Source organism: Antedon bifida, chromosome 1, assembly GCF_963402885.1.
Source record: "Antedon bifida chromosome 1, ecAntBifi1.1, whole genome shotgun sequence".
NCBI classification, from domain to species: domain Eukaryota; kingdom Metazoa; phylum Echinodermata; class Crinoidea; order Comatulida; family Antedonidae; genus Antedon; species Antedon bifida.
The window spans coordinates 25,623,527-25,648,046 of NC_136226.1; the positions used below are offsets into that span (position 1 = coordinate 25,623,527).

The 24,520-nt window shown below is 31.6% G+C and overlaps 1 protein-coding gene across 1 annotated transcript; it reads left to right on the forward strand.

Annotated features, from left to right (window-relative positions):
* Window positions 1-267: 267 nt before the first annotated feature.
* Window positions 268-23,191, forward strand: LOC144847136 (N-acetylneuraminate (7)9-O-acetyltransferase-like). The gene is made up of 21 exons (XM_078703603.1): window positions 268-456; window positions 3,924-4,020; window positions 4,201-4,321; window positions 4,928-4,972; window positions 5,454-5,516; window positions 6,000-6,096; window positions 10,210-10,287; window positions 11,465-11,555; window positions 12,276-12,381; window positions 13,306-13,433; window positions 13,768-14,007; window positions 14,766-14,871; window positions 15,371-15,460; window positions 17,269-17,388; window positions 17,621-17,777; window positions 18,460-18,539; window positions 18,660-18,764; window positions 19,133-19,273; window positions 20,295-20,372; window positions 20,872-20,964; window positions 21,422-23,191. Exons 1-21 carry the CDS (start codon window positions 324-326, stop codon window positions 21,665-21,667), a joined length of 2,415 nt encoding a protein of 804 aa, XP_078559729.1. The 5' UTR covers window positions 268-323; the 3' UTR covers window positions 21,668-23,191.
* The last annotated feature ends 1,329 nt before the right edge of the window (window positions 23,192-24,520 follow it).

The following is a 24,520-nucleotide window of genomic DNA, read 5'->3' on the forward strand; positions in this document are numbered from 1 at the left end:
TTAAACGAAGTAAATAGACATAGGCCTATAACCAGAAACAAAGATAAATGTAGAAGAAGTATACAGTCTTTGCCATATAATGCTGACCACTTCTAATGGTCGATAGGTGGCGTGTGTGATTTTTATCGTTCAAAAACTAGGCCGCCGCGTGTGTCGTCGTCGATGATGTTTACGTACACAGAGCGTGTACTCGAGGCGAGGAACGTGACAGGTTCGGTTGTAGAGCAGCAGCTTAGTTAGGCTAGCCCAGCGGATTACGAACTATATTGTTTGCTAAACGTCAATTTCTACCGTTTACATTTCATCTTGATTATAGTTTGAAGATGGCTGGTGGTGTTCTTGAACAGTCCACAAGAGAGTTAACTGAAAAATGCTCAATGAAGAACGCCAAAAGGCTAGCCTTCCCACTTCTCGCAGTGATTCTTGTTCTACATGGTGTTGGTTATTATCTTGAGGGTACGTGGCATACCTAAAATACGTCCTTGTTTGGGCCTAGCATATTTTAAAATATTGTAGTTTTCTTTTGTGAAGCATATGCCCTAGCTTGCCTAATAGTAGGCTACAGGGCGCCGGCTACAGTAGGCCTAGCTTGCCTAGCTAGGCTATGGCCTACAGTAGTAGGAGGCTAGGCTGGACCTAGCTAGGCCTAGGCCCTAGTAGGAGGCCTACTAGCTAGGCTAGGCCTATACCTCAGCTTAAAGTTGCTATTTCTTTGAAACAATATTGATTGTATCTCATGATTTGTTTCTTGATTGTTTTCGTTCATCTAACTATAACAATTTAGGGAAGTTTTAATGAATTTGACGCATCTAACATATTTTATATATTTTAAACTCATCCTAAAATACATGGAACGTCTTTTAAGAACTGCACACGGACGAGTGCGCATCTCTGACGTTCAACATTGCGGTGCAATGCAAAAACATGGTTTGAGTCACGGGTGTAACATTTGAAACAATTTTTACCAATTTAACATTGCCACTGAATCTATGTTGACACTGAATCTATGTTGACGCTTTATATCGTCAACATGAACGTTTAATCTTGAACTGGTAATGATTCCAGCTCAAATCCAATAATTTTGGCCTATAGCAGTCTTTTCTGTGGATAAATTTCAAATTTTAGGGTATATAGAATGAAGGTCTAAAAAAAGAAATACCATATTATTATTAAATTAGTTTAATACACTTTAAAATTCTTGCAAATGGCGATCGCAAGCAAGCGCAAGGCATTTCAATGGGTATTGGTAGCCTAGGCCGATTTATAATCTTAGTACCTGTAAACAAAATAGAAAATGTATTTTTATTGCAATATAAAACTTTTAGTATTGTTTTTTTATTTACTAAATAAAATGTTTAAATAAGCTGTTGCTATATGACATTACACCTCAGTATACATTGCACCTCAGTATATTGCTGATCTTCTTGTTCTTTACACTTCGTCTCGTTCACTGCGTTCATCTAATAAACTTCTCCTTCATGTTCCTAAATGGCCATCGTGCATTTTCCTGTGCAGCACCCATTTTGTGGAATAAATTGCCAATCGACATAAAGACATCTGAAAACATCAACACTTTTAAAACACGACTAAAAACCCATTTTTACACAGAGGCATTTCCTGCTTAACTTTGTCAAGCGCCTTTGAACATTATTATGGATACTGGCGCTATATAAATCTGATTGATTGATTACATTATGACGATATGCACTATGACTACTTTTATACAAAATATCATGTAACTACAGGTACGAAAAACATAATAATAATAATAACATGATATTGCAAATCCTCACTATTTACTGAGTTACTTGTCATTGTTTATCCTATAAATTGGGTATGGTAACCGGAAAGTAACTGCCTCAAACCATTACAATAAACTTGATTTATAACCTTGTGAAGTACCTGCAAACAAAATATGAAGTAAAAGGATTATTTATGACAATTTTATAGATCTGAAGTTGTTTACCTTTTATGAATATATAATGAGGTATAATAAACTATATCATATTCATCTTACAAAGTTTCTCCATTGAAAACCATATAATAGTAAAAAATATAGAATTGAATTATAAAAATCCTGTACCTCTGCAACCCATAGGTCAATTTAAATCATTTGACTCATATTCATAATGTCATCTAGCACAAAAGCATACACACTAAAATGTTCATGTGTGGTCCTTACTTTAAGTACTGTATATGGTGAGGAGAAAATAAATGTGTTGAAACATGGAGGAAATATTTCCTCCATGGTTGAAATAAGGCTTGTTGGAAGACTTCTTATCAGCAGATCTTTGAATGTAGTTAATACTCTATTCAGTTGTACATTTGAACCCATTCACAATGTTCAATTGCATGAGAAAACTAAACAACAGTAATCAATATATCAAACAGTTTTATCCAATCTGTATTGCTCCCGATCACCACAGAATTTGATGGACAACAAATTCTATAGGCGCTGATTAGCAAAGTTCAATCATGGTTTTACCAATCACAAGATATAAACAACATGGTAGTACTAGTTATTTCATGTTTTGAAATAGTCAAATAGATCACATTTAAATTCATAAATAAATTCTATAGAAATTCTTTAAAATTATAGATTATAATAAACATTCTATAGAAATTGAAATATGTTTATAGAAATGTTGTACTTCTATAAGAGTACCCTAGAGCTCTATAAAATGTTCTATAGAATTGTGTAGAACATTTTTTTATTAGGGAACATACCCTTTGCTCTTGTTTAATGTCTTTATTAATATCTCATTTACTATTAGACACTGAAATGTGTATATTACTGTATGTTATATTTTCTTTAAACCATTTTTGGTCATTTAAAAAAAATCTTGCTGGCAAAACCAGCTACAGAAGAACCATTGTCTAGTTGGTGTCTAGCCTAATACCTGGATATTGATTGATCTTTATAATACATAGCAGTCAACCATGACATCACATAGATTCAGAATCTTAAAAATAACTAGTATAAATCAGTTCCAATTGTGTAAACAAAAATTCACAATTGTTATTGAAATGCAAGGCCTGCTTTGTGTAACATAAGTTCCATTGTTAAATACTTTCTATAGATTAAATTTCATCATTTATTATTCTTATTCTCAATAGCAATTATCGTACAGTATCTGAATTAGTGGCCGAGCGGCTCATGGCTCATATGATGTGCATGAGTAGGGGGGTTACACCGGTGTACTGGGTTACACTGGTGTACTAGTTCACTAGAACTATTTGGCAGCACCGACATAATGTGATCCTTCAGGGAGAACCATGTAGTTGAAATCAGTGGTAGCACTATGCGAAAAACCTCCTAAAGTTCTGACGATATTAGACATTTAAGTTTTAGTCACTTTTAAAGATGAAAATCCTTGATGGGCACACTCAGTAGGGTAATGGTTTATTTTTAAGATATTTTTCTCCCAACAATGGCCAACCCTCCTCAATGGTTGAAAAGTGTAACATCTAAGTCCATAGCACATTAAGACGCCATTGTTTGTGGAATATTAAAAAAAAATATTACCATTAATATTATATTCATAGCTTAAAAAGGACATTCAGTCATTTCTGTGCTATTGATCAGTTTCCTAACCCCAATATAAGGAAATGCTTGACAGATGTATTCAATTGTTTATAAATACCTGTATAAACTGTGCAGAGCATATATCACAGTGTCTTTTCGATATTTATGTAAAGTTGATAATTCCTGGAATATACATTTTTAATTTTCTAAAAAGTTTCACTTCAGTGCTATATTAGATTTTGAGTGGAATATAAAAATGAAACAAAAAGTCAGTGCAGGTCAAAGTGTGTGTGTGATAACATATTGTTTACATGCTATATCCAACATAACAATTATTTCCTGACCAAAGCATGTCCTTTCAAATATTAACTGTATTGCAATATTTTTTATTTTCTAGGACATGATACATGTGATGTACTTTTGACGAGTGGCTACTATTTAACAGCTGACCAATGGCAACCTAAAGGATGTATGATGCACAAATACAAACCAGGGTAAGTGTTGACCTTTATGCTGGTCAATTACAGTGGCAAACTGGACGTTTGTCCAGCTGCACAAAATACAGTATGCCTTATTGAGTGATTTTTGGCTAGAATTACTGTACAAGTATAACAAATTATCAGTTTATGTCAATTGTTATCCATGTGTTGACATGTTTTTAAATACTTTTTTAGAGAAATCGGACAATGTTTTCAGAATCAACGTGTAGCAATCGTTGGTGATTCCAGGATGAGACAATTGTACTACTCACTAGTGAGCCAGTTAACTGGTCATGCAGTGGACGATGTTGTTATTGTAAGTTATTCTAATTTTGGAGTATGTGAAAAGTTGAAACAATAGAAATGGAAAGATATATACATAAAATCAGATATGTGTATTAATAGAAATCACGACGAAACCCTTAAACTTGCCCAAGACAAAATTTGCCAAATATTCACCATAGTTTTTCCAGTAGTTAGATAGTTTAACCAATGTAATACCATATCTGGTGATTCCTTAAAAAGTGCAAAAAAAAAGTTGGTGAGTATATGGTGGATAATTATTGTATATAGCACGAAAAATAAAAATCTGAACACCAGAAACGTAAAATTCAAGGTACAGTATATTACCTATATTTAGTCATCTGAATTTTTTTTTTACCACACTTTATTTTTTTATAAGAATAGGGATATTAATTTGTAATTTGAACTATCCCTTCAATGATAAGAAAGTGCTTATTTTCAACAAAATTGTGTGGCACAATAAAAACGCGTACCTGACCTTTAAAATAAATCTTTTATGAACGCCTTCCACAACGCAACCTGGGGCATACACCATAGAAATGGCAAACGCCAGGTGTCTTTATATTTACTTCTGAAAGGGGTATTACATTACAGTACAACAATGTATTTCTATTTTCAGCATTCAGATCTTTCACACACAGATCCGTCTACTAATACATTTATTGTAAGTATTTATAACAATAGTGTACTATTTTAGCATGTTTATTACTAATACTATAATACAATGTACCCATCTAAATAAAATATGCTGTACTCATACAGTAAGCTGAGTCACAACTTCCGTTATGAAACAATAGACACACTGCAGCTATGTCATTTTGAAGTCATCATTATTACTAAATGTATCAAGAGGATATATCAATCTTTATTAAATCTTATCATTTAAATTTACAGTCTGAAAAGAGATTCCATTCATTCCTAATTTTATTAACATTTTTTTAAATTTTTTCTATAATTTAAATTCATCACTGAAGAAGGTCTACCGAAACATTTTTGGTTTTGTACATAGTTTTGTCAGCTACCAAATAAATATCTCATGGTCAGCCATAAAATTTGTCTTTGATGTGTTACAGTTTTCTTGTCTCCCTTGTGAAGTCTTCCTTTTGATAAACAAATTTAAATGATATTTCTTTTTTTATTCACAGGAGTTCTTTTGGCAACCTAATGTAAATGATTCTACTGTTGAATTATATAAATCCTGGATTAAAGTAAGTTATGAACCTTCAATTATGTTTTATCTATTTTTACCCATAGAGATATTATACAAGAATTATGCAAATACAATATTTGATCGCTTTTTCAGCTGACTCTCTAGTTGTGTAATATTTCGAAGTATATGCATTTAAGCTCTGTATACTATATGTTATTTCTGTATTAGTGATAGAAATATGGTTGAATATGGATATAATACTTCTGAAGTTATTAATCATTTCAATGTGTATACTATTCTCACTGAAAAAATGTTTCAATTTATACATTTTTTTCCTGCAAATCTTCTATGATATAAGACCGTATACTATTAAAATACAGTAAAACCTCGAAAAGAAGCGGGTGGGCTTCTTTTAAGATGGGCTTCTTTTACTTTTGCAGACCTTTTCAAGGTTTTACGGTAGTTTCCCCAGTGCCAAAAAGCATACCAGGAAACAAAGCACTAATTTAAACCTATTTTGGAATCTACTATTTTGTTGTAGGGTACTAAACCAAAGCCAAATTTGATTGTTCATGGTGCTGCTACGTGGACTATCAAAAAATTCCAAGGAGATTTTGAGGCAATTCAACAATACAAAGGTAAATTCATCATTTACAAGTTCATCTTTTTTCACCATTTGCCACTGGTATTTAAATCTTATCCTTTTTACTAATTACCATATCATTCACATTATTTACCAACATCACTATCATCATCGTAATATAATTACTGTCATCACAATATCATTTTCATCATAACTATCATCATTTTTTTATTTATTTAATCGGTATATAAAAATATATTACAAAACGACAGTCAAAGACTGAAATGAATTGTATTACAAATAAATAAAAATTAGTTAAAATTGCTATAAAAATAGAAACATCTTATTAAAATTAGAAATCGTACCATAAAATTATAAACCATACATGAATAAAAAAACCTTAAAACATTCACTTATTACATATCTAAAAAAAGAGCTAGTGATGCCTATTAATTATATCCACCATGGTGGGAACTGGAGACGACCTAAGTCTGCTGGTTTTACAATGAGGTACTTCTAGAAATCGGTTGAATCTGAGAGACCGAGCTGGCTTATGAAGAGGGGGAATTATTTCTCTAAACAGCTCAGATTTTAGTAAGCCTTCCCCGAAAGACAACACCAGTTTGTTTCTTCTCTCAACAAGAGTAGGTAAACCAGTAACAGACAATGCATGATCATAGCACAAATAGTTGTTACCTAGCATGATTCGCAATGCTCTCTTTTGTACCTTTTCAATAGACTTGGACATATTCTTAGTGATAGCACCATGCCAAACAGGGGCAGCATATTCTAAAATAGGTCTTATATAAGCCATATAAACAGTCAACAGATCATTAATTAAGATTCCAACTTTTTTCAAAATGCACAAGGAAAATAAACGTCTAGAAGCTCTAGACACAATATTATTAGTGTTAAGTTCCCATTTCAGGTCATTTTGAATGATTACACCAAGAAGCGTCATGTGATCAACTACTTGTAAAATGGAACCACTCAGACTAAAAGAAGGCGATATAATATCGTCCGACTTGTCCTTAAGAAAATTGACAACCAAGATATGGCATTTGGATGGTTTGGGTATCATGTTATTGGATGAACACCAAACACTCAGATCATCTAACAGGGATTGCATGGAAGGCAAATCACCTTTGCGAACGACCTCCCCAAGTGTGAGGTCATCCACATATTTCCATCGTCTGCAGCAATCAACACAAGCATCGTTAATAAGTACTAGGAAAAGTACAGGGCCAAGCAATGTCCCCTGTGGGACACCACAAGTCAGTGACTTGGAAGATGACAAAGTCCCAGCAAACTTGGTGTTGAGAGAACGGGAAGTGAGAAAGCTGCAGACGATGGGAATTATGGACGACCTCACACCCAGTTCAATCAACTTTATAATAATAACATTATGATCAACACGATCAAAAGCATTAGTAAAGTCAGTGGCACATAGGTTCACATAACATTTACCCTTCTCAACATCTTTGAGTGTAGAGTCAATAAGACTAACAAGATAGTGAGTTGAGGAAGCCTTTTTCCTACTACCAAATTGACGAGAATCTAATTTACCCTTAATATCTTCAAGAATCCACTTAACAATAAAAGATTCAAATACCCTGGCAAGAATATAGGAAAGGGAAATAGGTCTAAGGTCAGAGACAGAACTAGCATTCACAGTTTTAGGAATGGGAACTGCAGTAGCCCTTTTCCAAAGGTCGGGGAAAACACCATCCTTCAATGCATGATTGAAGATATCCGCAACAGGTTCAGCAAGTTCAGGAGCAAAATCTCGATATAATTTAATAGGGGGTTCATCTGGATGGCCAGCTTTGTTAGGCTTAAGATTACAAAGGGCTTTTAGGACCTGACCAGCATATATTAAAGGTGGTGGCCCAGGGGCTGGGAGATAAGCAGGCAAATCGTTTAAATTAAGAGGAGGGATGGCATTACAAACACTAGAGAAATGGGCATTAATCTCAGAGGCAGTTTCAACTTTGGACAGCCCAGGCAAGGAGAAATTAGAATTTTTAGTCTTAAGATTACATAGTTGTTTAATACCTTTATGCCACATGGCAGGGTTGTTACGTTTAAGACTTAATAAGGAATTACAATAATATTTGTTTTTTGCCTTTCTAATACAATCTTGGACTAAGTTGCGAATTGAACGCCACTCATCCGTTCTACCAAACCTACGAAACAAAGTTTGTCTAGAGTCAATTAATCTTCGAATCTTGTCGGACATCCATGGCTTGTCAGCAGTGCGCTTGTTCCTAATCAGCACAGGAAAGATCTTGTTAAAAGCACCATTCAAAATTGAAGAGAACATTTTGGTTTTTCGATTGATGTCCTCAATATTCAGCACATCATTCCACTCATGGGTTGTAACCCATTGACCAAAGGACAAAACAGAGGAGTCACGATATGGCTGAGAACACACTGATAGACGCTTGTGCTGAGGTAATTCAATCAGTGGTTCCAATAGGATGGCATTATGGTCACTCCGACCCAGTGGCGCTAAGCGTTCCGGAAGATGGTAAAGATCAGCACGACTCAAAAATATCTTGTCCAACAGGGCATCCTTTCGCGTAGCAAAGTTAACAACTTGCGACAGTCCAACATTCACTTCCAGCTCAGCTAGATCTAGGTCATTAAAGTCACCCAAAATAGCAATAGGAGCAGCGAAATCCATACAACGAATGTTATCAATTGTATCAACAATGTGCTCAATCAACAAATCCGCATTAGCGGCAGACGGTGGATAATAAATAGCTCCAATATAAAAGTGACTACCTTGATTTGACTTGCCTGGAATAGTTGTCTTTATCCAAAAGCATTCGAAATTACAGCTACCATGTGCAATGCAAGATTCACAGGCAAAATCATCAACCGGAACAATTCACAAAATCAATAGTAGCATCATTCAGCCAAGTCTCTGTTAACACAGCTATATCGACTTTGAATTTGGAAATTGTGGCTTCAAATTCGTCAATACAATATAATCACTGTAATCACAATATCATTTTCATCATCACTATCATCATCACAATATAATCACTGTCATCACAATATCATTGTCATCATCACAATATAATCACTGTAATCACAATATCATCACTATCATCAACAACATTACTATCAGCTTCATCATCATCTTTAACACATTCATCATCATTACTATCAGCTTCATCATCATCTTTAACACCATTCATCATCATCCTTAGCACCATTCATCATCATTACTATCAGCTTCATCATCATCTTTTAACACCATTCATCATCATTACTATCAGCTTCATCATCATCTTTTAACACCATTCATCATCATTACTATCAGCTTCATCATCATCTTTTAACACCATTCATCATCATTACTATCAGCTTCATCATCATCTTTTAACACCATTCATCATCATTACTATCAGCTTCATCATCATCCTTAACAACAATCATCATCATTATTATCAGCTTCATCATAATCTTTTAACATCATTCATCATTACTATCAGCTTCATCATAATCTTTTAACATCATTCATCATTATTATCAGCTTCATCATAATCTTTTAACATCATTCATCATTATTATCAGCTTCATCATAATCTTTTAACATCATTCATCATTATTATCAGCTTCATCATCATCCTTAACACCAATCATCATCATTATTATCAGCTTCATCATAATCTTTTAACATCATTCATCATCATTACTATCAGCTTCATCATAATCTTTTAACATCATTCATCATTATTATCAGCTTCATCATCATTGTAATGAACATTATTAAAGATTCTACAGTCTTTCATCTCTAAACACTTCACTAAATACAGTCAAAACAATACTGCTATTTTTCAATTCTGTATTTTTATTATATTGGATTTTATTAAATATTAGTAAATAGCGCTTTTCATAATTACAAAATGTATATATTGTTATATTGTATAAAGGAATTACTGAGTCATAGTGGCTGGCTAGGTGGCTTTGTTTTTCCTTTTTTATTGTTTTTTTTGGTCAAATAAATGAAATGAAATTATTAACAGTATTGTCAGTAGTATTATCTTTATTATAATCAGCATTACTAACATCACTACCAAAATCACAACACTAGTTAATTTGTAGTAAATAATGAAGTTCAAAGTTTAAAAACTGTTTTATCCATCTAATTATTTAGTAAATTTAACAAAAGTTGCTACTGAAATGGACAAATTAGTTAAACAGCCAGATGTAAACATGTTGTGGATGTTACAAGGTAATGTTTTTAAATATTTTGTTGTTTGTGGGTTTCTTTCACTGATGCTTTTCATTTTTTAACAACTATGAGCCCGTTTGAACATAACAATTTACACATGCAATGGTCGCGTGTGGTGTAAATTTTTAGATAAACCAGCTTATTTTTGGGCAGCAGAAACGGCGCAAAATGAAATAACCGATTAAAAACACTCAATCCATTGCGTGTTTTAATCCTATTATTTCTTGTTTTAACCAATTATTCTTATTCAGTTCTTAGCTTTGATTGTTATTATTTTGTGGGGAGAATTATACCGAGAGACTCCAGGATTCTGCGTTACAAGTACACCATTACATCCCACCAGTCCAGACTAACAATGTTTTGCATGTCCTTTTTTAGGCCTGTTGTTTTCTGTAGAAATTATAGCCCAGCTAGGCCCTAGAGTAGAAACAACGGTGAAATGAACTTTCTCGCCAACGTGCCCTTATTAATATAACATCATTATTCTGTTGTATGTGGTACGGTAGTAGGCCTAGATGTTTATTTTACAAATAATATAGCTTTACATAAGAGTGCAATTTTTAATTTTTAATCCTACATGTGAGAGTTTTAGGCAGCGATAGGATGTAAACAAACCAACTCTCATTGGCCTTCCATAACTTAAACTGCGTTGTGGGTATGGATGACGTGATTTTTAAAAAGCGATTACCAGATAACCGATTAATGTCGGAAAAAATTTTCAGTTGCAACGCAGCAGAAACAGACCCAAAAACCTAACTCATGAGGTGGATTGTTCAATATTACACCTTAAACTGCAAGCTCATTTATTAATCACAAGATAAGAAGCAATTTGATCTTGCTAGTGTAAAAAGATGCATGAATATGACTTTGCTGGGTACATTTTTTAGTTGACATGTGTAAATTTGTCATTGTCTGAACGATCATTGTTTTAGCTCTCAAGGGTATTCCACAGTTACACCTATAAACTGATTTAAAGTCCGAACACAGCCTAGTTGGAGAGCACCATTGCTAATTGACATTGGGTTCCATTTCTGTCGTGTAGTGGTCCTATTGGCAATTTCAAAAGTTAGTTAAATATATTCTGTTGTGTTTGAGTCATATGATCAGCTCAGGCAGTTCGCATTCTACAATTATTTTAATGAAACTATAATAACATGAAACGTATTACATATTTCAGGTCCAGTAGAGTATATGCTATTATCTGAAGAAAGAAAGTCCATTACAAACAGTCAAATTGATATGTACAATGATATAGCATTTGAAGTATTGTTAGTATAACTTTCACTTTTTGTGTAATATTTCATATTGTCAGTATTGGGTTGTCTTCTAATTTATCTTTGATTTATATCCAAATCCATTTCATAAATTTTCATTATCTACACTACATTATATATGCAATCATAGCTTCATATGAATAGCCCGAATTGAACAAATACTGAGTACAGTTACTTAAACCATGGCATATGCATGCATGTTTTGCCTTGCCAAGTTGTTATGGATTATTTCCTACAAACCATTTTGACGCCGTAAGACTGGTATTTAAAATTAAACTTCCTCTTCTAAGCATAGATGCATATCATCTAATTTGTTTCCACAAATTAAAATATAGTTTTCAGCTTTTATTGTTATTACAATACGATTATTGTTTTTTCTTAGCATTGAAATTTGATTAACAATATAGGAAAAAAGTGTAATGTACCTTCACAAATGACTGGTGTGTACCACATGAAATTGTAAGACTTGCATAGAAATCCATAATAATATGGACATGTCAGGGAAAATTTTCATTTTAATATTTTGTTGGCAATATTGCTAAATCAACCTGAATTTTGAGTCTAGAAACATAGTTTTGTAATTTTTTGCTACACAATTTTAGAAATGTGTAACAGAAAGGTAGTTTTGTATAGATTTTTGCTATGCTAAACTGGCAAAATTATGTAATGAAAATTGAAAGAGTTGTAAATTTAAATACATTTAATAATTTTCAGTCATGAATCAGACATTAAACTTTGGCAATCTGTTAGGAAAACAGCATATTTTTCTCCAATACCATCAAAGGACGGACTTCACTTTCCTGCTCTTGTTGTTGACATTGTAAGTTATTTTGTTCAACTAATACCCCTTTCACACCAAAACTCTGGAGTGATCTCCGGAGACACCCCAGGGTTTATGACCATTCAAAACGTCAAGAAACTCCGGAGATACCCCTTTCACACCAACCTAGCAACACCGGGGTTTATAAAATTATTTTGTTTGTTTACATAGCGACGATCATTAGAATCATTTTAATTAATAATATTGTTAATTTAATAATTACTTTCAAAAGTCTCAGAAGTAATATAGTGTTTTCTTGATACTACTTATTATTTTTTAAACCCGCTATATATTTTGTACAAATATATAAAGTATTTTGAAATAAAAGTAAAGCAATGAGTGATCGTGTGAGGATGACCTTTTGACCTAAAACTCCGGAGTTTTGATGTTTGTACCTTTCACACCAAAACACTGGGGTGTCCCCGCAGTTCGCTCTCCGGAGAATGTTCAGCTGTTCAATCCCGCAGTTTTAAACTCCGGAGTTGCTTGATTTTACCTTTCACACCAAAACAGCGGGGCGTCAACTCCGGAGTGTCTCCGGAGTTTTGCTTTTGGTGTGAAAAAAGGGGTATTAAATCATAAACCAATAATTGTAATGTAATTCTCATCCTGTTAGGTTAAAAGGTTTTTGTATTTATAATTCATATGGATTGCATTATACAGTACCTTAACTTTTCTTAGTTTACATAAACAATTATATCTCAATTTCCCATTGTGCACATTTTATAGGATTCAATTTTATTTTCATTTTACTAGTTTTAAGTACCCATTACTGTACAAACAGACTTTCTGTTACAATGTAATTGGTACAAAATAATTAAGCATAGATATTGTGTACTGTGAATTTATCTGGTGTTTACATTGTAAACCATATGTTGTAATTTAAGATTTTTCAAATAGTAAAACATTCATTTTTATTAATAGAATTGCCATCTGCTGTTGAATTGGATCTGTAACAAGGATGTTGATCCAGCAGATGCCACTTGTTGTAAAGGCTTGCCGTTTCCTCTTACGTTTCAACAAAAATCATTGATTCCCTTTTTTACCTTTTGGTAAGGATTTTTTAAACAATTAATGTTGACTACAGCAAGAACTCTTATATTTAAAGACACTTTCCCTACAATTGTTGACGTTTTAAATACAATGCATATATAATACTTTAGAAAGTCATTCCTTTTCTTAAATGTACGTTTTATGGTTGATTACGATAAAAAGTGAAAAACAATTATGTACTACCAAAGTACCTCATTTACGCACATATAAGTATATTTTCAGTAATTGTAATAGATAGATCTTGTGTGTAATAATCTGTCCACACAATCTTTATTACATTTTTAGAATCAACAACCAATATAGTAAACTATTCTTATGTCTTTGTCTTTTCAGCTTTTTTGGCACACTGTTTATGTATATACGCATTTGGAGGAAAAAAACGGTACAGCCGAATCCTGCAATGTGCGAAGAAGGTGCTGGTCAAGTGGCTAATGGTCACTTACCTAATGGACATGTTCCGGAATTGGAACCAAGACGACCAAATGTTTTAAATGATGATGAAGAGTTATATAACGTGCTGTTAGCTCTTACGAAGTTTGGTGTTATTATGTTATATTTCTATCTTTGTGATAGGTATACATTTTTTTTATATTGTTCACTTTTTCTTTAATCTAAGCTTAAGAGTTCTTACTCACTTACTTACTTATTTATATTTACAATTTTCTTAAATTGTCTCTGCTGAAAAACAATATTAAGCTTGTATTACCATACTCATAATCCTGTTAGTAATTTTTAATTGGACTGACAAAAAAAAAAATAATTTTTCTCTTGCTCTAGATCTGGCCATTCAAGTTTTGCTTCTCTAGCGTGGCCAATCATGTGATTTTTTTCCTTTTGGGTAGAGGACAGTTTATTGTTTCATGTTCAACATCTTAGTTGTACCAAAAGTTATAACAAGTTGTGTTTCAATATACATAGCCTATCTGGATCATAAAATAAATATTTTATAAATTGTATATACATTTTATATTGTATGTAATGAATTATATTTTATAACTTTTAAAAACTTTCTATTTTAACTTTTTTCAAATGTATTTTTAACTGCTGCAGTGTATTTACAAAGAGTTTCTAATTTATATTTATTTTTATTTATTTAATCACACTCTTTACAAAAAGACCAGCCAATTCTGGCTTTTTAGCAATTAAAAAAGATAAAGATAAAACATCAAACAAAATAACAAGTTTTGACAGTCTTACAACACCAAATAAATATCGACCAAACAAACATAAGACTCAACATTTTTTTTATGACTATAAAAGATAAATTGAATTGAATCATTTCTATACAATTAAAGTTTAACAATGTAATTTGTTTAACATATATTTTGCAGGACTGACCTTCTCCCGAAAGAACAGAAACACTTTAGTTACATCCAATTCTTTGTGCTTTTTGGTTATCTCAGCTTGGGATTTTTCTTTGGTCGAGAAACCAAACAAGTAAGGTTTATTGATATTTTTTTGTTTTTATGCTATCAATCATAAACATTTATTGCCAAAAAATGGTGGCGTCACCTAGAAAGCAAATGCTTGTGTCCGGGACGCCATTAACAAAACAGGCAAAATGAAACAGAAAACGAATCTTCAAATGTACATTTCAATTGCAGTATAAATCATATTGATACAATTTCGATTGTAAATATATTAACAAAAACATGGCCACTAAATATTGTCTGATAATATATATACACGAGGATCATATAGAATGCGTTCGAGTTAATACGCTTAACATGCTGCGTTGCGTATCATTAATACAGTTATGAACAAAAATATATTTTTTTTTAAATGATAAATGTTTATGAGCAAAAAAAAAAACATTTTATCTTTCAATGGAAATGTTATATCCATTTCATGAATGAAACAATTCAGTATAACATTTAAATAGGGCATTTTGAACGAGTTCACTATATTTGTTATATATACATTTGTTATTACACAGCCCACCGTGTTGAACCGCGACCAAACAGATGAGTGGAAAGGATGGATGCAGCTTGTTATCCTAGTGTATCATATCACCGGCGCTAGTGCGGTAAGCTTCTCAAAGTATTAAATTTTACTTATATTTTTATTTAGATATTTAAGCCTTAAAAAGAAAATTGTTTTTTTTTTTAAACTAAAATTATAATTTTATTACTAGATTTAATTCGTCACTATGACGAATTATAGGTTATATGCATTTGATTAAAATAAAGATAATTGATTTGTAAAAGATATATTGATTGATTGATTTTCTCAGAATCTTTAATTATTTATAATATATGCTAAGATCTTGCTAAGGCAAATACAATAGCCGGTATCGCAATCCGATCAAAGATCCCTCTGCGTATAATGTCATAAACCATATTTGTTACATAATAATAAAGACATAAGTTTCTTTATATCTAAATTTCATTATAAATCATGTGTATAATCTATACACTAAGAAATAAAATTGAACAAACAATACAAATAATAAAAAAAAATCTTATTTCGTTTCGTTACCCAAGGTGAGGCTCGATCTCGGTACCTTGAATGCCATAAACACGAGCACAGACCACCGAGCCATACACAACTTACTAAAACATGTAGAAAGATTCCTCCGTGTATTTACTATTCAGTAGCCACTTTGGTGCAGATAGATTATTACATACCGCAATGAATTATAATTTATTACTATGATGACATCTTTAAAAATTAAAAAAAATGATGCACTGTCAAACTATATACTTTTAACTTTAATATATGAACTTCTTAAGAAAGAAAGTTAATGTTAAGTTTGTTATTTCGGCCTAAGAAATTGTCAAAATGTGTTTGATTGTCGAAATTAATTTTTTTTAATTCAATATGCAATTAATGATGACTTAATCAACTTTTGTTCTCTTAATTTGATAATAAATCATACATATGATACATACACTTCAAGAAAATGAAATAAAAAATAGGTGTTCCCCAGCATTCTGACGATACATATTAATTTTAAAATTTAGCATATTTTCACTATTTTGTTAACTTATACGTGCGTAGCCTGTCACTTTTGACGTGCTCGTATAACGCAATTTCGAGTTGAAAAGTGAATCAAATATGATGATATTATTAAAGAAAGGTTGTAAAACAGAAATCGGGAAAAAATAGTGCGCATTAACGTTTAACGCGCAGTGCGCGTGCAAAATTCTGCGCACTCGTGGCAATTTTTTAAACGCTTAAAATTGCCTGAAACGTACTCTAATTTCATCGAAAATAAATTTTGACAATTTTAAAACTTTTAAGCGCGCGTACGCATGCGTTATATGCGCTACGCACGTAATTATATTGCCATATGATGAAATATGACCTGAAATTTATGAGTACCAAATTTTGTTTAAAAGTGATTCATGCTTGTGAAGATATGATTACAAACGTGATTTCATTAAATCGCGCGTAGACCGCGTAATTTATGATTGCGCACCGTGAAAACATGACCACATCGATTCCTGGCCATAAGGAATATACTCTGAAAAATTGACTTAGCTAGATGAAACTGATGCCAAGATAATTCACGGACAAAATAGTGCTAAGGAAAGAATAAATAAATAAATAAAGATCCTGACAGAATCAAGAGGTTATATGCATATCATGCATATAACCTAATTATAATTAATTGCTTCTTTGTGTATGGTTCAGAATCGAAAGGAGCAATTATTAGGTAATTTTTAACCAGTGCCATACAAATTAAAGAATGTATTACTCAACTGATAGTCCCATTGTACTGCCTAATTTTTTAGCAGATCCAATGCAAGTCATTCTATTAAATGGCATCATATACAGTATTTATATATCTACCAATCAGTCAAACACATATATATATGTTGTATTTTACAGGTTATACCTATCTATATGCATGTTCGTGTACTTGTTGCAATGTATCTGTTTCAAACGGGATATGGCCATTTCAGCTTCTTCTGGAAGAAAGGAGAATTTGGTATTGTCCGTGTTTGTCAGGTGAGACTAATAAATACCTTTTATGGGCGACAAGAATTAAAGTCTGTTAAGCTCTGTCTACACTATCAAACTAGTTTGACAAAAAAAATGTGATGTGACCAAATATGGTAGTGATATGACATCATCATGTCCATATATGGGCACATCACATTTTTTAGACAAGGCTTTAGGGTGTAAAAGTTTACCTTGGTACTGAATTTTAAACTCTTGTGTACTACTTTTGTTCTTAAAGGTTATGTTCCGTTTGAATTTCCTGGTGTTTTTTCTTTGCTTGACGATGGATAGACCCTACCAGTTCTACTACTTTGTTCCTCTCGTCTCATTCTGGTTCCTGGTAGTTTATGTTGTCATGATCATACCACCTAGAATGACTGTCAAAACCGCAGCTGGTACATTCATTAATTTATTAAATAGCTAGAATAAAATGATGGCACTGTTGCATGGTGGGTGGTGCTTACAATCACTGGGTAAACTTTCTGACTTCAGTTCTAGAATGTTCACATTGAAAAAAAAACAATTTACCTAAGCCACATACTAACTCATCTCAGGATGTACCTGGAGAGCATCTTTGACGTAATATGTTTGGTGAGCTGATAAAGGATGGATGTATATATTTCATTCTGTAATGGGGTTTTACAAACCTTAGCTTTAAGGCACCTCAGAGACTAGAATACAATATTAAAACACCGCAAAAGGGCTCTTAAAGGTGTATTGTCTCCCTGAAAAAATAATTCTTAAACATTTTTTTTGTTGAATATGCCATTTTAATATTACATAATATTTATCCACTTTGACCAAAAATGTGATCGAAAAAAAAATGTATTTACCTGAAAAAAGTGTAATTTAATGCAAAAAAATAGTCAAATTTGCTGCCAGACAATGGATTTTAGTTTGAATTTAACCATTTATTTTGTCATTTTATAAGTGAAAACATTGTTTTTTCCCATTATTTGATTGTGATTACATTTTTTAAAACTACAAAATAATCTATTCAAAGTCTGATTTAATTAATCTTCATTTTTTATGTTTTTGGGGACAATACATCTTTAATGTTTTGTTATTTTATTTCAGAACACCAATCACACTATTTACTGATGACTTTCAAGATTATTGGCTTCTTTGTTGTATGTACTTTAATTGGATTTTCAGAGGTACATAATTGTTTACATTATTGCACCAGTAATATAGCTTTCTTCTAGCTCACAAAAATTACAGTATAACTTGAAAATTGTTTGTAACTTGACTAAACTTTGCTTGTTTGTTTCTGGTAGGTTTTATTTCAGAGTCTGTTTGATTGGTGGCCAATGTTAAAGTTATTTGCATGGCCAGGCACTTCATTACACGAATGGTGGTTCCGTTGGCAACTAGATAGATATGTAAGTTTTTTAATTCTAAAACTCTGTTTACACTATCAAACTTTATGTGACAACAAAATGTGATGTGCCCATATATGAGCATGATGACATAATATCACTACCTTTAGAAACGTTTAAGAATACTGAAACAATTTTATTAATTCTATTCGTTTGCATTCTGTGGACAAGACAATCTTTTAGAGCCTCAAAGGTTTATTATTTTGATCGTATAAAAATAAACAAATAAATAGTAGGTTTGATAACATAGTATAAAACTGACTCCAAATGACGAGCCATATGTAATCATCATCAGAAATGAAAGTAGTTATTTTTTTAAAGACAAACAATTACAATCCACATAAGTAAAAACATTCTTCTTGCTATTTCAGATTGTAGGATATGGCATGCTGTTTGCTTTTGGATACATTTCACTGATTTCAATGGGCAAAATTAAGGATAACAATCCCACCAACTTATTCAACTCAATATTAACAATTATTGTAATAATAGCAAGCATATTATCAATAACAGTAAGTATCAATTTATTTATATCTAAAATGTTAGCTTTTAGGTTATAAATAGGCTAATGTTTACTTTACTCTGGAAGAAGAAAATCCATAAAACTTGTTGCATCTATTTACTGAGTAAATAGCCTGTTAGACCAGGCTAGCCAGGGGCCTGTATAATATTTGTCTATTCCACACACCTCTCCATTTGCAGTCCAGCACTCTATAGTCCATCCACGGCTAAGGTTAAGTACTACTACTAATATTGCTACTACTATTATTTCTGCTACTACTACTGCTGCTACTACTACTGCTGCTGCTACTACTACTGCTGCTGATAGTACTGCTGCTATAACTGCTGCTACTACTGCTACTTTTATTTCTACTGCTGCTACTACTATTGTTGCTGCTGCTACTTCTACTGCTGCTGTTGCTAATATTGCTGCTACTACTGCTACTTCTGCTGCTACTTATATCTATACTGCTGCTACTTCTACTGCTGCTGCTACTACTGCTGCTGATACTACTGCTGCTACTACTACTACTGATACTACTACTAATGCTGCTACTACTACTGCTGCTGATACTACTGCTGCTACTACTACTGCTGCTGATACTACTGCTGCTACCACTACTGCTGCTGCTACTACTAATGCTGCTACTACTACTGCTGCTGATACTACTGCTGCTACTACTACTGCTGCTGCTACTACTGCTGCTACTACTACTACTACTGCTGCTGATACTACTGCTGCTATAACTGCTGCTGCTGCTATAACTACTGCTGCTATAACTGCTACTACTACTACTGCTGCTGATACTACTGCTGCTACTACTACTACTGATACTACTACTAATGCTGCTGATACTACTGCTACTACTGCTGCTACTTCTACTGCTGCTACTACTGCTGCTAATACTACTACTGATACTACTACTACTGCTGCTGATACTACTGCTGCTACTTCTACTGCTGCTACTGCTGCTGCTGTTTGAGAAAACCCATTCTGATTGAATACTAATCTAAAATTGGCTATTTTTTTAGGTGTATACTTATCATTCATTTACTTGTCCTAACAAGCCAGAATGTAATGAAGTTCATACTTTACTTAGTTTATTACCGGTAAGTGTTTTATTTATTTTATTTATAGTAACACAGAAATTCACTGGAAGATATCTATAATTTGATTTTCGTAGTTATAGCGTATTTATTATCTGTATTGTTTAGTACTTTACTTTGCATTCAATATTCCTCACATAATCACGTCAACACTGACAGTTCACCATATGAAAGTGAGGCAAAATGTTATCATTTGGTTTTTTTTAAATAGGCCAAATTTATATCAGCCTCAGTAATAAAATAATAATGCATTGGTGCTCTTCTTTGGTGATGAGGTTCGACCACTTAACAATATAATATTTAAACTATATAATCAGCGGGAACACATTATAATAATAATTTATATAGCACACATATCCACTAAAAGTGCTCAAGGCGCTACGTTATTTACATAATGGATTAAAAAAGTAGTAAAAGGTATTACAAGTACATTCAGTTAAGAGGGTTACTCTTTCTACTACTCTTTGGTAGGAAATATCACATTTTTGGTTTATTTTGGTAGGTTACTGGTTTCATTTTAATACGTAATGTTCCTGGTTACTTCAGAAGCAAATACAGTACTTTCTTTGCATGGTTTGGCAAGATGTCACTTGAGGTAAGCAAAAGAGTTTGCAAGTATTACAATCACTTGTTGTCACACGAACATACATTATCATTTTATTATGTTGTCACATGAACATACAATATCATTTTATTATGTTGTCACATGAACATACAATATCATTTTATTATGTTGTCACATGAACATACAATATTGTATTATGTAGTCAGATGAACATACAATATTTTATTATGTAGTCACATGAACATACAATATTGTATTATGTAGTCACATGAACATACAATATTTTATTATGTAGTCACATGAACATACAATTGTTTTATATACATGTATATATATATGCATACATATTCTATATGTATATCTAATGGTATTTTCTCCAATCTCAACAAGATTTTTTTTTACATTTTGATAATTAATAAAAAAACAATAGAAAAGTAATTTAGTCTATTTTCATACATTAATTTAATGTTTATATTTTGTCTTGTAGCTTTTTATTGCTCAGTATCACATCTGGTTAGCCAATGACACAAAGGGAATTCTAGTGTTCATACCTCATTACCCAACCCTAAACAAGATAGTCAGTTCGTTCATTTTTGTTTGTATCGCCCATGAAATAATGACTATCACGATGACCGTTACAAAGTGGGTTGTGCCAAACAACATGAAATTAGTATTTAAACGTTTTGTCCTATTCTGTGCAATTTTAGTACTTCTGCTTTTAGCATCTGTTTAAAACATATGATATATATATAATATAATTTTATCTAATTAATTTTAATATTTATTACAAGTTACATATTTAAATCTGTATGGCTATTAGGCTTAAGTCGGACTTAACTAATTAATTAATTTTTATTTTTAAAATGTAATTGCCAACTTTACCAAGATTATGTTAGTATTAATTATTTAAAACCCAGAGTTGGTAAGTGGTTTGTTCAATTGTTAAAATGGAAAAAAAAATGATAATTTTTATTTAAAAAATGTAAATGCCAACCTAAGAGATTATGTTAGTATTAATTATTTAAAACCCAGAGTTAGTAAGTTGTTTGTTCAATTGTTAAAATGGAAAAAAAACACCCACTCCTTCAGGACAGTTAATTTTCTCAAGTACTCTTTTTGATTTGTTTCCCTTTTATTGCTTTTCTTCTCTATTACTTCTATATCTATTAATTATACAAAATTATAAACTGACATAATTAATTATCAAATGAATAAAAGTTTCAACCAATCACAGTACAGTACCAGCCACTCAAAACAATATTTTCTTATCCTGTAATTTCTGTTGAGTTCTGTTCGTTTTTTTAACATTTTTAAAAATATTTTTTACCGTCAGTAGTAGGCCTACTAAAATATTATGTTTAGCTTATCTTTTATATTAAATGACATGGTATTAGAAAGGAATATTTTGTTGTGTTTATTATTAATTATAAGCACGTTGCCAATGGTTACAAATATAATACAAATACAATTTATAAAAAATTATTATAATTGTGCTTGTTGATGGAAACAATGTATTGTCTGTAGAAGACAAATTTATATTCCACATCATTGTACAACCTCATAAATATGTTGTATACAATCTTTTATCAAGGCTATGACACATTTGATAGCCTAGACAAAGACTTTTCCAGGCTAAGTAATAATTTAAGTATATAATATAATTTTTTTCTAATTAATTTTAATATTGATGTGTGTCTTTCAACCACAACAAGTTACATATTTATATCTGTATGGCTATTAGACTTAAGTCGGACTTAATTTAAATTAATTTTTATTTAAAAACTGTACAATTAATTTTTATTTCAAAAATGAAAATGCCAACTTAAGAGATTATGTTAGTATTAATTATTTAAGAGAGTTAGTAAGTTGTTTGTTCAAAAAAAAAAAATCCCACTCCTATCCTTTCACTGTAAAAAAAAATGACACACACTAATACCCACTTATGGAGGATGGCGTATTATAAAACAAAATGTTTTATGTGTGTTAAATACGGAGAATTTTTTCATTCAAAGCCTGACTGTCCTACACACAAAAGTCAATCTTTCAATTTGTGCATATATATATATTCATTATTTTGTATACATACCTAGTATAAAATAGATAATTTTATATAGAAATGTCTTGGGTGTTAAGTTGGTTATACTTCAGGAAAGTTAATTTTCTCAAGTACTCTTTTTGATTTGTTTCCCTTTTATTGCTTTTCTCTCTATCACTTCTATATCTATTAATTATACAAAATTATAAACTGACCTAATTAATTATCAAATGAATAAAAGTTTCAACCAATCACAGCACAGTACCTTCCACTCAAAACTATATTTTCTTATCCTGTAATTTCTATTCTTTTTTACAACATTTTTTTTAAATATATGTTTTTACTATTGGTAGTAGGCCTACTAAAATAATGTGTTTAGCTTATCTTTTATATTAAATGAAATGGTATTAGAAAGGAATATTTTGTTGTGTTTATTAATAATTATAAGCACATTGCCAATGGTTACAAATATAATACAAAGACAATTTATAAAAAATTATTATAATTGTTCTCGTTGATGGAAACAATGTATTGTCTGTTTTTAATTTATATTCCATTGTACAACCTCATAAATATGCTGTATGCGATCTTTTATCAAGGCTATGACACGTTTGATAGCCTAGACCGAGTAGTTATTTCTCACATAATTGTTGAGAATAAATGATGAGACTTTAAAGTAATAATTTAAGTAGAATCACCGTTTTGATTAGCTAATACTTTTTCAAGTTTTGTAATTAATGATACTAATATCAATGTAATTTACAGTAATGTATTATTTATATAGCGCAAATTCCATGTTGAAATTCTTCCACATTATTACCCCAGTTATTTTGATCAAACACGTATGGAAACATACTTCCAAAATGTTGCAGCCAGTAATCAGCGCAGTTGGTACGTTGACCTACCAGCTACACATTTATACACAGGATGGCGTAACATGTGGCGTAACAAATTTAATTTTCCTCGTTTATGGAATATTAAAAAATTTATTTAAAGAAAATATATTGCCTGTTAGGTAAATTCTTATACATCCAAGTACAACCTCATACATATTTTGTATATTTTTCAATTAAAGAATATTTAATTGAAGAAAAAAAATAGTCGTTTTAATTTAAAGATGTATTGTCCGTCTGAAAAAATAATTCTTTAATTTTTGTTTGAATATGCCATTTAACTGTCACATAATAGTTATTCACTTTGACCAAAAATTGGATCGGAAAAAAAAAATTATTTACCTGAAAAACAGTAATTAAAAGCAAAAATAGTAAAATTGGCTGCCAGTCATTTGTTTTGTCATTTTATTAGTGAAAAAATTTTTTTTTTTCGTTTTTCCCATGAAAGTGATTAACCTTATTAAAACTACAAAATAATTTATTCAAAGTCTGATTTAATTAATCTTCATTTTTCATGTTTTTGTGGGACAATAGGGCTACATCTTTAAGTAAGTAGATTGATTTGAGATTACTCTGGATCGCGTGTAAAGTTTTGTAATTAATAATATTAATGAATAATGTATTCATTTATACAGCGCAATTACATATACCGTACTAT

Excerpts from the sequence above, each read along its gene's own strand:
- LOC144847136 (XM_078703603.1), top strand. The coding sequence starts at position 324 with ATGGCTGGTGGTGTTCTTGAACAGTCCACAAGAGAGTTAACTGAAAAA. Across the intron at positions 4,322-4,927 it reads CAGTGGACGATGTTGTTATT|CATTCAGATCTTTCACACAC; the intron begins GTAAGTTATTCT and ends TTCTATTTTCAG. Across the intron at positions 11,556-12,275 it reads GATATAGCATTTGAAGTATT|TCATGAATCAGACATTAAAC; the intron begins GTTAGTATAACT and ends AATAATTTTCAG.